The sequence below is a fragment of the Bubalus bubalis genome, chromosome 21 (genome assembly GCF_019923935.1).
Source record: "Bubalus bubalis isolate 160015118507 breed Murrah chromosome 21, NDDB_SH_1, whole genome shotgun sequence".
Taxonomy (NCBI): Eukaryota; Metazoa; Chordata; class Mammalia; order Artiodactyla; family Bovidae; genus Bubalus; species Bubalus bubalis.
The window spans coordinates 27,225,767-27,238,514 of NC_059177.1; the positions used below are offsets into that span (position 1 = coordinate 27,225,767).

At 38.2% G+C, this 12,748-nt stretch overlaps 1 protein-coding gene across 5 annotated transcripts in view; it reads left to right on the plus strand.

Annotated features, from left to right (window-relative positions):
• The window catches only part of CNTN3 (contactin 3), a 393,129-nt gene that overhangs the window by 261,841 nt on the left and 118,540 nt on the right, over window positions 1-12,748 (plus strand). For all 5 annotated transcript variants that reach the window (XM_025271930.3, XM_044934326.2, XM_025271931.3 and 2 more), the window contains 3 exons: window positions 7,198-7,401; window positions 8,829-8,931; window positions 9,449-9,633. In XM_025271930.3, the coding sequence (XP_025127715.3) occupies window positions 7,198-7,401; window positions 8,829-8,931; window positions 9,449-9,633 (492 nt within the window). The remainder of the gene's footprint in view (window positions 1-7,197; window positions 7,402-8,828; window positions 8,932-9,448; window positions 9,634-12,748) is intronic.

Here is a 12,748-nt window from a genome sequence, read left to right on the forward strand (position 1 = left end):
GCCCAGGTGGTGCTAGTGGTAAAGAGTCCGCATGCCGATGCAGGAGACATAGGTTAGATCCCTGGGTCGGGAAGATGCCCTGGAGAAGGAAATGGCAACCCACTCCAGTATTCTTGCTGAAAAAATTCCATGGACAGACAAGCCTGCTGAGCTACAGTCCATAGGTTTCAAAAAGTCAGACACGACTGAGTATACATGCATATATCTCATATGTACATTGAAGAAACCCAAGAAAAATGAATAACTCCCTGTAATGGCCAGAGTCACCACCTTAACAAACATTTCCAGATAAAAGACAGAAAAAAATGTGGTCGGGGAGGAGGACAGCTGTTATAGGAGGTGGTTAGGAAAAGTGTGGTCAGCAAGATGAAGACAGTTATATAGATTTCAGTTCTTAAATTCCACATTGATTAGAGCTTAGTCATCCTTTTCTTCCTGGTACACAGAGAGAGATTCCCCTTATAAATGTAAACATCTCTTACAAAACGATAATTTCTACTCAGTTTTCAGAGCTTTCCCTAAGTACTGCTTCTTAAAAATAACCAACTTAAAGTGATCCTTATGCCAAACAGGCATATTTTGAGGTGCTATATTCTTCTGTCCTTCAAGTCCAACACAGGTCTCACTGGGCTAAAATAAAGGGCTACATTCACTTGCTTCTGCGGTTCCTAAGGCTACCCACATTTGTTGGCTCTTGGTCTCAGGCAGAAATCCCATAACTCTGTTCTCTGCTTTCCTGATTGCAGTTCTGACCCTCCTGTCTCCCCATTTTGTTCCTTAGGACGTTTGGGATTCCATTTCATAATTCCAGATCCATCTAAGAGTCTCAACTTGATCACATCTGCAGACTTCCTTTTTTGTTTGTATTATTTCCCCTAATGCTGCTGTAATGAATCACCATGAATTGAGTGGCTTAAAACACATTTCTTCTTTCCTAGTTCTGAAGGTCCAAAGTCCAAAACCAGTTTCACTTGACTAAAAGTCAAGATGTTGGCAGATGTGCTTTCCTTCCAGAGGTCCAAAGGAAAAATCTGATTTCTTGCCTTTTCCTGCTTCTAGAAGTCATTGCATTCCTGGACTTGTGGTCCCTTTCTTCATTTTCAAACCCCAAATTTAGCATCTTGAAGTAATCTTTCTCTGACTATAACTTCTGCCTCTGACATCACACATCCTTTCAATGACTCTGACCCTCCTGCTTCACTCGTGTAAGGCCTCTTGTGGTGACAGTGGGCCCGCCCAGATAACCTGGAGTAATTGTCCCATTGCAGCACCTCAGTGTATTAACATCTTCAAAGTCCCTCCTGCCCTACCAGCTAGCATAATCAGAATTTAGGAATTAGGATGTAGACATGTTCTAGAGTAAAAGTATGTAAACTCAAAGAATGTATACTATTTTGTCTACCGTTATTAAGCCCAGGCTCTCTTTTAAACTTTGGTTTGCCAGGTTTCTGCCCATGTGTTAGGCATTTGCTTCAAGTTATCTTCCTAGTGTCTCAAAATCTTTTTTCAGGACAACCTTTTTCCCATCTCCACAGTGGTATTTCTTTCTGATTTTCCTATTTCCTCTGCATATTCCAGCTCAAAACCTTAGAGTTAGTATTTTGTGTTGTTAGATTTTTTTTTTATCTCTCTTGATTTTCTGAGGATGTCTTTGGAGGAAGCAGCGGAGGAAAACCACTGTATTATTCTAGTTATATCATATTCCAACAGGTGGGTTATTGTACAGTGGTTTAAGGCTACCAAAATCAGATTGATTATGTTCTTTGCAGCCAAAGATGGAGACACTCTATACAGTCAGTAAAAACAAGACCTGGAGCTGCTGGTGGCTCAGATCCTGAGCTTCTTATTGCAAAATTCAGGCTTAAATTGAAGAAAGTAGGGAAAACCTCTAGGCCATTCACATATGACCTAAATCAAATCCCTTATGATTATATGGTGGAGATGAAGAATAGAATCAATAGATTAGATCTGGGAGACAGAGTTCCTGAAGAACTATGAGTGAAGGTTTGTAACATTGTACAGGAGATGGTGACCAAAACCATCCCAAAGAAAAAGAACTGCAAGAAGGCGAAGTGGTTGTCTGAGGAGGTTTTACAAATAGATGAGGAAAGGAGAGAAGTGCAAAGCAAGGGAGAAAGGGAATGATATATGCAGCTGAATGCAGAGTTACAGAGAATAGCAAGGAGAGACAAGAAGGCCTTCTTCAATGAACAATGCAAAGAAATAGAGGAAAGCATTAGAATGGGAAAGACTATAGAAATTTCATCAGGAACATTGGAGATATCAAGGAAATATTTCATGCAAGGGTGGGCACAATAAAATAAATTGCAAGGACCTAACAGAAGCAGAAGGGATTAAGAAAACTAGGCAAGAATACACAGAAGAACTATACAAGAAAGGTATTAATGACTCAGATAACCAAGATGGTTTGGTCACTCACTTAGAGCCAGACATCCTGGAGTGTGAAGTCAAGTGGGCCTTAGGAAGCATTTCTACAAACATAGCTAGTAGAGGGGATGTAATTGCAGCTGAGCTACTTAAAATCCTAAAAGATGATGCTGTTAAAGTGCTGCACTCAATATGCCAGCAAATCTGGAAAACTGAGCAGGGGCCACAGGACTGGAAAAGGTCAGTTTTCATTCCAATCCCAAAGAAAGGCGATGCCAAAGAATGATCGAGCTACTGCACAATTGCACTAATCTCACATGCTAGCAAAATAATGCTCAAAATTCTCCAAGCCAGGCTTGAACAGTATGTGAACCATGAACTGTTGCACTCATATGTAAGAAAATTTGGAAAACTCAGCAGTGGCCACAGGACTGGAAAAAGTCAGTTTTCATTCCAATCCCAAAGAAAGCAATGCCAGAAAGTGTTCAGACTACCATACAACTGCACTCATTCCACATGCTGGCAAGGTTATACTAAAAAGCCTTCAAGCTAGGCTTCCGCAGAGTGTGAACCAAGAAATTCCAGTGTACAAGCTGTGTTTCAAAGAGGCAGAGGAACCAACATCCAGTGGATCATCAAAAAAGCAAGAGGATTCCAGAAAAACATCTACTTTTGCTTCATTGACTATGCTAAAGCCTTTGACTGTGTGTATCACAATAAAATTGTGGAAAATTCTTAAAGAGATGGGAGTGCCAGACCACATTACCTGTCTCCTTAGAAACCTGCATGCAGGTCAAGAAGGAACAGTTAGAACCGGACATGGAACAGCAGACTGGTTCCAGATTGGGAAAGGAGCACATCACGGCTATATGTTGTCATCCTGCCTATTTAACTTATATGTAGAGTACATCATGTGAAATGCCAGGCTTGATGAACTACAAACTGGAATCAAGATTTCTGGGAGAAACATCAACAACCACAAATATGCAGATAATACCGTTCTAATGGCAGAAAGTGAAAAGGAGCTAACGAGCCTCTTGATGAAAGTGAAAGAGGAGAGTGAAAAAGCTGGCTTAAAACTCAACACTCAAAAAACTAAGATCATGGTATCTGGTCCTATCACTTCATGGAAACTAGAAGGAGAAAAGTGGAAGCAGTGACTGGTTTTATTTCCTTGTGCTCCAAAATCATTGCGGACAGTGACTGCAGCCATGAAATTAAAAGACACTTGCTCCTTGGAAGGAAAGCTATGACAAAGTTAGACAGTGTATTAAAAACCTGAGGTATCAGTTGCCAACAACAACAACAACAACAAAAGATCCGTATAATCAAAGCTATAGTTTTTCTAGTAATCATGTACATGTGTGAGAATCAGACCATAAAGAAGGCTGAGAGCCAGAGAATCAATGCTTTCCAACTGTGGTGCTGGAGAAGACTCTAGAGTCCCTTCTACAGCAGGGGGATCAAACCAGTCATTTCTAAAGGAAATCAACCCTGAATATTCATTACTTCTGAAGGACTGTTGCTAAAGCTGAAACTCTGGTACTTTGGCCACCTGGTGTGAAGAGCTGACTCATTGGAACAGACCCTGATTCTGGGAAAGATTGAAGGCAAATGGAAAAGGGGGCAGCATGGAATGAGATGGTTAGATAGCATCAGTGGACATGAATCTGAGCAAACTCAGGGAGACAGTGGAGGACAGAGGAGCCTGGCATTATGCAGTCCACGGGGTTGCAAAGAATTGGACACAGCTTAGTGACTGAACAAGAAATTAGTAACTAAGCCCAGAAAGATTGCATAAATGGTGGAAATTTTTCTTCTTTGAGGGGGCATGAGTTAGGTATCAAGATAGGCTTACACTGACTCTGGGATGCTGATTTGTCTGGACTTCTCTAGAGGACAGGTACTAAGAATAAAAGTGAAAAAGTGAGAGAGAAAGTCACTCAGTTGTGTCAGACTCTTTGCAACCCCGTGGACTATACTCTCCTTGGAATTCTCCAGGCCAGAATACTGAAGTGGGTATCCTTTCCTTTCTCCAGGGGATCTTGCCAACCCAGGAATTGAACCCAGTCTCTCACATTGCAGGTGGATACTTTCCCAGCTGAGCCACTGAGAATAAACCAAAGATCAATTTGTAAATTTGAAGAGCTTGGGGGATGAGGGGCAGGACTCTCTTGATGGAAGTTGTGGAGAGGGGCAATTGCCTGAAAGAAAGTGAGTGAAAGGCAATGTTTCCTCCAGGTCTGAAGGGAGAGGCAGTTTTTAAATATCCCTCAGTGAAGGAAGATAGTGTGTTGCTCAATTTCAGCAACATCATGTGAGTTCAGGTTTCCTAAGAGACAGACTACAAGATGGGATCAGAGAATCAGACATTAAAAACACACACATAAACAAGCAAACAAAGCAGAAAAAGTGCCTGTGAAGGATAAGGAGGAAGGGAGCAGCAATGGGTCAAGGGAGATTCAAACTGAGATTCAGCTCTGAAAGCTTTGAACAAAGATAGGGGAGGAAAACTTGGGCAGGCAGAATGCCAGAGCACAGTTCTGAAAACACCGTGGCCATTCTGGTGGAGTCCGCAAGCTTAGTTGCCCTTGTGAGGAATCCTGCAGGAATGGCAGCATTAACACCCTAGGGGAACTTCGTTAGCTGGAAGCAGCCCGTTCTGTCAGGGAGCAGTAGAAGTTTTACTCTCCCTGGATTAAAGAGAGAGGTACAATCATATCAATTTCATGAATAAAACATTCCAAAAAGCAGAATAAGATTGCTTTGCTTTGCTTTCTTTAAAACAAAGAAAGCCTGATTAGTCATTCTGTCATGTCCTGACTCTTTGAGCCCCCATGGTCTGTAGCCTGCCAGGCTCCTCTGTCCATGGGATTCTCCAGGCAAGAATACTGGAGTGGGTTGCCATTCCCTTCTCCAGGGGATCTTCTTATCCCAGGGACTGAACCCAGATCTCCTGCAGTGCAGTGGATTCTTTACCCATTGAGCCATTAGAGGAGCCTACAACATTCTTCAGCTCTGTAGTTTATTTAGTACTAGTGCAAGAGAAAGCACCATCAGGATAGGCAGGAGACCAACTGTGGAGTGGATGTTGGAGATACATTTTTGTTTTCATACAGTTTAACAAACAAATCACATGATTGAGTAGAATTTCATGAAACACTCTGCTAATATGATAGCCCGATGTAAAGCTCAGTTCAGGATTACAGGTCAATGTTTCTGAACATCTGCACAGTATGACATTGACTTGCTAAGCTTTAGAATCATCCAGCATTCCCAGCTGCATTGAAGGTAGAAGAGAGACAGTCATTTTTCATTTTCACCAGGTGCTTGCTCTTCACCCGGTTCCCCTTTTACATGCTCTTTTCCCTCCCTCAGGAGCACTTTTATCCCTTCGTGTCAGAATGTTCTCCTGTTTTTTAAGACCTGTTCTCTGGTTATAAGAATGTCATCTGTCCTTCCTCTGAAACCCACAGTAACTCTCACACTGCGTCACTGTTATTTGTGGAATGACTAACTGTCTCCCTCTAACAAGTGGAAAGACCATACACCATTGGAATCATGCCTTAAATATATTTCTTTGAGTTTGTTATTCATCAAAATTGATTTTTATTGCATCTGGTTTTTGAAGATGCTTTTGGAAAAGCATTACAGTATGAACCAGTGCTACAAGGTTAGTGAAATTGCAAAAGAAAATACAGCCACAGAAAGAAAAAAATAGGCCAACTGCAAGAACTACATTACATAATGACTTGCTTCTGAAAAATATGAGCATCTAGAGCAAAGCAACCTAATATTTAGCCCTTACTATTCACAGAGGAGGAGAACAACAGTTCCTTTAAAAGGGAGAGTTAGTTTGCCTTGTTCCCAAAGTTCAGGAAAACTCTAATGTTGGACTTGATTTGGACATTTGTAACATAATTTTATCTTAATTAACTCAATAAATATTTATCGAGGACAGTTAGTTTTTGGATGTTTCCATTTGCTAATTTAGAAGAGGAAGGCAAGCAGGATAAAAATTGACATCTCTTTTTGTTTACCAAGTGGTGGGAAGACATAAGTAAATAGATCGTTATATAAAAGTGACAAGTAATTTAAGTAATATCAGCATAGAGTTGCTCTGTATAGAAGCACTTACTCAGAGAATGAGAGATAAGGAAGACTTCTCTGAGTAGGTGATTCATGATGTTGGAACCAATCTTTGAAAAATATAACTTTATAAGTTATTTCGACAGAATGAGCGTTGGTGTTGAAAGGGGAGGAAAGCCTTGAACAGAGCAAGAGGACAGTACAGCCTCTGAGAGCAGCATATATAAAGTAAAGGCCCACAAACAAGAGACAGGAGTAGGCTTCTCAGTTTCTAAGGCAATAAGTAGGGGCTTAATCATGCATGGTCTCATTTTCAAGTTAAGCAATTTTTCATTATTCCAAAGAGTACCGAGTAATTGCCGAAAGTGTTATAGCAGGAGGTGGCGTGATGAGATTGATAGTTTTGAGAGATCATAGAGCATGTAGTGTGGAGACACAAATTAAAAGGGAGCAAGACAAGCCAGAGAAACTTGTTAGGAGGTATCTAGAGTAGTGATAATGATAACAGTGATAATATTGCTCCCACAAGAATGCGGATCGACAGTGACCTCCATAGAACGCAGAATAAACAGCATCATGTCACGTAATGGTTTCTGTCCATGACCTGCAAGAAAACCCTGAGTGTTGCTTTGCAGTAAAGGTGATTTCAGATATTTTTATAATATAGTGTAGAAATTTTTCCTTCATGATAGAATTTCTTTTCTTTAAAAATTTTACTAGAACTGTCTTATGCTTGGATCTTCAATGAATATCCATCATTTGTCGAAGAAGATAGTCGGAGATTTGTCTCTCAAGAGACAGGCCACCTCTACATAGCCAAAGTGGAACCATCTGACGTGGGCAATTATACGTGCGTGGTGACCAGTACAGTGACAAATGCCAGAGTGCTGGGTTCCCCAACTCCTTTGGTGCTTCGTTCTGACGGTAGGAAATATTTCAAGGGGCAATTCTAAGTGGAAATGCTGTTGTGAATACAAGACAAAACAAGTTAGGAGAAATGAAAAGTGTATCCTGTAGAATTATTATTTTTTTTTCCAGAACAAAAAATATTTATGAGTACAGTGGCTAAAATGATTCCATCAACTATAAATCCCTGTAATGTAATTCTTACTCAGAACTGACTTCCTAATTTGCAGGGACCAGTACTGAGTAAAAATGAGGAATTGCTTGTTAAAATGTTTTAAAGAATTTCAAGATGGTGGCACTATGCTTTTAAACCAAATATGAACCCTTCAAGCCTGGGGGTCACCTTGTATTCTCATGATATCACCCGTCTTGACTTTTGCCAGCCTGAGATTATTAAAGTTCTAGATATTTTAGTATAGGTTAAAAAGCATCTATAAATAAAATTAAAGGAAAAAAATTGATCCCTAGAATTTATTCATCTTATAATTGAAAGTTTGTACACTCTGACCAACATCACCTCATTTCCCCTACCCCTACCAGCATAGCGATTATAGTAATGCCGTGTTGCAAACTTGAAATTGGCTGAGAGAGTAGATCTTAAGTGTTCTCACTAGAGAAAAAAAAAATTATTTTTAAAAATTGAAAATAGTAAATATGTTGACTTGACTGGTGTAATTATTTCACAATGTATATATGTATGAACTCATCACATTGTACACCCTAAAAAATGACATTATGCAGTTTTTATTTGTCAGTCATACCTCACTAAAACTGGAGGGGGAAAAAGGAAAACATGTTTCTTTAGCCCCTCAGTGACTGTTTCAAGGGAGCCTGAACTGCAAAGCAGATTTATAAGCCTGGGTACTGTCCCAGTTACACAAAACAATATCCGATACAGCATAATGCCATGAACACGAAGTATCTAAGTACTTCTTTCCAGTCAGGTGTAATTGAATTTGACCGTTCTTGTTTATTACATTACCATTTCTTGACTTCAGGGAGCTATTTAATAAGTTTAAGGTTGTGTCTATGGTACCAGGGTACCATTAAGTAAATTTCCTCCCATAATTTTTGCTCTTTAGGATATTTTAAGAAGTCATAATATATTGTATATTGAAGTTTGACTAGAAATTTCCAAATTGAATACAGAATAAAAAAGACTCCCATTTTATATAATGTAAAAAAGGTCTAGTTGTTTTCTTGAAACTCCTCTGTAAGCTGTAACTTATGAATCATGGAATCCAAAGTTTCCACATGTTTAATGATATTGCATATTTGGACCAAGGTAACACTGCTTCTAAAAGTACCTACCAGATGGCAAGTCAGTAATTTAAATCATTAGGAAGAAGTACTTCAAAATAGAGCAAAAAAAATTTTATTTAAGAAAAATGGGAGAATTCCGAAGGAAAGATTGAAACCATTAACTTTGTATTGTGCATTTATAGGTGTGATGGGTGAATATGAGCCAAAAATAGAAGTTCAGTTTCCAGAAACTCTTCCAGCAGCTAAAGGTTCAACTGTGAAATTGGAATGTTTTGCCCTTGGAAAGTAAGTTTTATAACATTTACACTGATATGTGGAAACATTTGGTTGCTGTGAGAGATCAAGATAGCTTTTGACAGACTCTTCTTTTCCTTATTTTCTAAAAATTTCTTTCATTTAGAAGTAAAGGAAAATTAAAATAGAGGGGAAATTCACATATATAATTTAATTTGAAATTTTAAAGGCAATTTGCAGTAAATGACTGTGCCTGCCTAATTTCATAAACTAAATTGATGTTATTTTTCTTTTGCATGTTCATTTGTTGTATTATAATACTGTGGGTATACATTTTCTCTAAATTATTAATTAACTCGAGAAAATGCACAGTTTATTTTATTAAAATATCAAGTTAAAGAGATAAATCTTTGCATTTGCAGGTTTAGTAATTGACAGCTGACTGTTTCTGCATTTGAAAAATCTGTACCATTTTTATTCTGTCCTAACAAAAGTTTTATTTTGTCAAGCCTAAAAGGCTTCCAGACATCACTTAAAATAGCGAATAACTTGATAAATTTCTTTATAGTCCTGTACCTCAGATTAATTGGAGAAGAAGTGATGGACTGCCTTTTTCCAGTAAAATTAAGTTAAGGAAGTTCAGTGGTGTGCTTGAAATTCCCAACTTCCAACAAGAAGATTCAGGTTCCTATGAATGCATTGCTGAGAATTCACGAGGGAAAAATGTTGCTAGGGGGCGTCTCACTTACTATGGTAAGCCTTCACTTTTGGCATATTGAATTTTTACCATTTGCTCTCTCTATAAATTATTGGTATTGGGATTGGAGGCTGGGTAGGAGATTTTAGCAGAATCCCAATGTCCAGCTTGTTCTGTTCTATACTTCATTAAATGAGGATAAATATTTATCATAAAAGGAATTAAAAAGAAAGAAAATTTTGCAATGAAGTTGGAGACGTAATATATTTGCTTACTGCATTTTAAACTGATTCATATGATAATGAAATATTCACTTTTTTGGGGGGGAGGTTAAGAATAGCAATTTACTCACTTAACCGAATCAAGGAGAGATCGCCTTTCTGTCTGCTATTACCTCTAGAAAATGGGATTTTATATCATTTTCTGTGATCTTTCCTAAGCAGAAAGAAACTGTCTACTGGGAAAACTTGCAATTACTGCATTAGTCCAACCACATAAACTCAGGCTCGCTTGACCTCTTCAGTGTCATTCTATGCTTTCCAATAATAAAAATGTACCATGTTTGCTGCCTTTAATTTGAAGTCACATTTATTTTATGTACTGTTAAATTTGGGTAAGAAAGGTTAATACCTTTGTTTAGAGTCTGTTTTTAGGAAAATTCAGTTCAGTTCAGTCGCTCAGTCGTGTCTGACTCTTTGCAACCCCATGAATCGCAGCACGCCAGGCCTCCCTGTCCATCACTGACTCCCAGAGTTCACTCAAACTCATGCCCATTGAGTGGATGATGCCATCCAGCCATCTCGTCCTCTCTCGTCCCCTTCTCCCCCTGCCTTCAATCTTTCCCAGTGTCAGGGTCTTAGGAAAATTAGATTATCTATTTTGCCCAAACTTGTTTTCAAATCACTTTTATTAAAAAATAATATTAAGTATTTTTATAAAAGTATGATTTAGAAAGTAGAAATAAATCATTTTATAAAATGTAGTATAAAATATGTGAAGATGTAAACTCAGTGAATGTATTTTTGCAGTTTAACCATTAAAAACATTGTAAAACGAATGAGAATTGATCACTTTTGTGAACAGCAAATGACAATATATTCTATTTATTTTAAAAACTGAAAATTGAAATAATTTGCAATGCAAACTTGTATAGTGTACATAAATATTGCAGAGAGGAAAAATTTTGCAAAGACAAGTATAAAGACAAGGTTAAACCCTCTTCAAAAGAATGTGAAGTTTGCAAGTGCATTACATCTGATTAGACTGACACTTGTTTTATTGTAAGTTTATAGGATCTGCCAGGAACAAAACGGAGGTGTGGACTGATAGCATGAGCCATTCTGTGTTGTAATTCTTCCTTCTAATTACGAGATTTGGTTAGAATACACAGCACCAAGTTGCAGTTTCCCAGATGCCATGTTCTACATGTTGGTGGGATGATATGGATATGTGTTGGGGACACCTAAACCATGTGGTTATATGGCTCTAAGTTGACCACAAACAAGTCCAAGCTCATTTTCTCCTTTCTAAACAGCCAGTACCTGACCCAGGGTAAGAAGTGACCATGACAGGAAAATACAAGATATTCCAACTGTCTTAATGTTTTAGTAGGAATATTTTTAGCTCTATGGAACGGCAGCCCTGCACCAATAATAAACCCTTGTTTGCTTGTTTGGCAAGACATTCAAAGCTAAGCTGACATTTAAGCGCCTTATAATCAGGCCCTGGCTCAGTTTCTCTGGTGTTTCTTTCTGCCCTTATCTTTTCCCTTTCTCTGCATGTTGACTTCCCTGACAGTCATAGAATGGCTGCCAGCAGTGACCAGCACATTCGTTCTTGTGCATGCTTTCTTTCTCTAAAACATCTTGCAGTTCACTTCTCAGATCTCATTGTCTGCATGTTCATTCCTAAACCAATCACTAACAAGACGAATTGGCTTAAACAACTTACGAGCCTTTTTTGGAATACAGAATATGGTCAGGTTTCCCTGGATTTTGTAGAAGAGAAGATAATTCAATAAAAAATGAGGGCATCTTAGGAATAAAGAAGAGAGAAAATGGATACACAATAAACAACAAACATCATCCGCTATACTTAGTAAATGAGGCAGATGGTTGCTTTAGTCCATTTTTATATGTACCTAAGAAATAAATTAGAGGGAACTCCCTGGTGGTCCAGTGGTTAGGACTCTGCACTTTCATTGCAGGGGTCACAGGTGTGATCCCTCATCAGAAAACCAAGATACCATATGCAGTGCAGCCAAAAAATAAAATCTCAATTTAAAAAAATAAATCAGAAATCAATTAGAGAGTTTCATGAAAGTTACTTTAAAATTCTGTCTGAAGTCTAGTATATTCAATAAATGCCTTGCAGTTTTCTGATTATCTGCTCTGATATTTCATGTAAAAAATGGTCCAGTAGAATATTTGAATTTCATATGATGGAATAAGGGGATAAATCACATTATGCGGCAATTGTAGTCTTAGGATTCGCTTAGTCCAGCAAATTATCTTTCCATTTGGAGAACGGTAGTATAAGAAGCCAGTGGAAATTTTTGCTAGAAACTTGAGCCTCAGTCAAGGGATCATATGTGAGTCTATTGTAGTCTCATCCCACCTAGGCTGATTAATTCCTGAAAGAAGACAGTATGTTTCAATATAGAGTAGAGAGGAGTGATTTGGGACTGAATTATACTTCAGATTGGGCAAGCCGTTTATATTTTATAAAAAGACAAAATAAGGTAAAACTTTGATGGGTACATTTTCTCTAAAAGCTGAATAGCTATAGTTTCAGTTTCATTTATAGAAAAGGCAATTTTATGAGATATAAACAGAAAGACAAATCTTCCCATGGTTGAAATTAAATAGCAATAGATAAAATCTTTCTTCATATGGAGGATGCAAATGTGAGCCCCGAAGTACACATCACATGTATAATGCAATGTGAAACTGGGAAGACATCTCACCTCCTAGTCTCAGATCGAAAACACAGACTGAGATTTGGCTGAATATACTTTGAATGTTGAGTGACTTTCATTGTGAGTGGTATGTTGCTTTCATCTGTAAAAGGACTTCCCAAGTGTCTTCTAAAAGTAAGTAAAAATGATAAATCCACTTGATGCAACTGATTTGCATACCTAATTTAAGGTTGCACGGGTTACTTCTTTTTCAT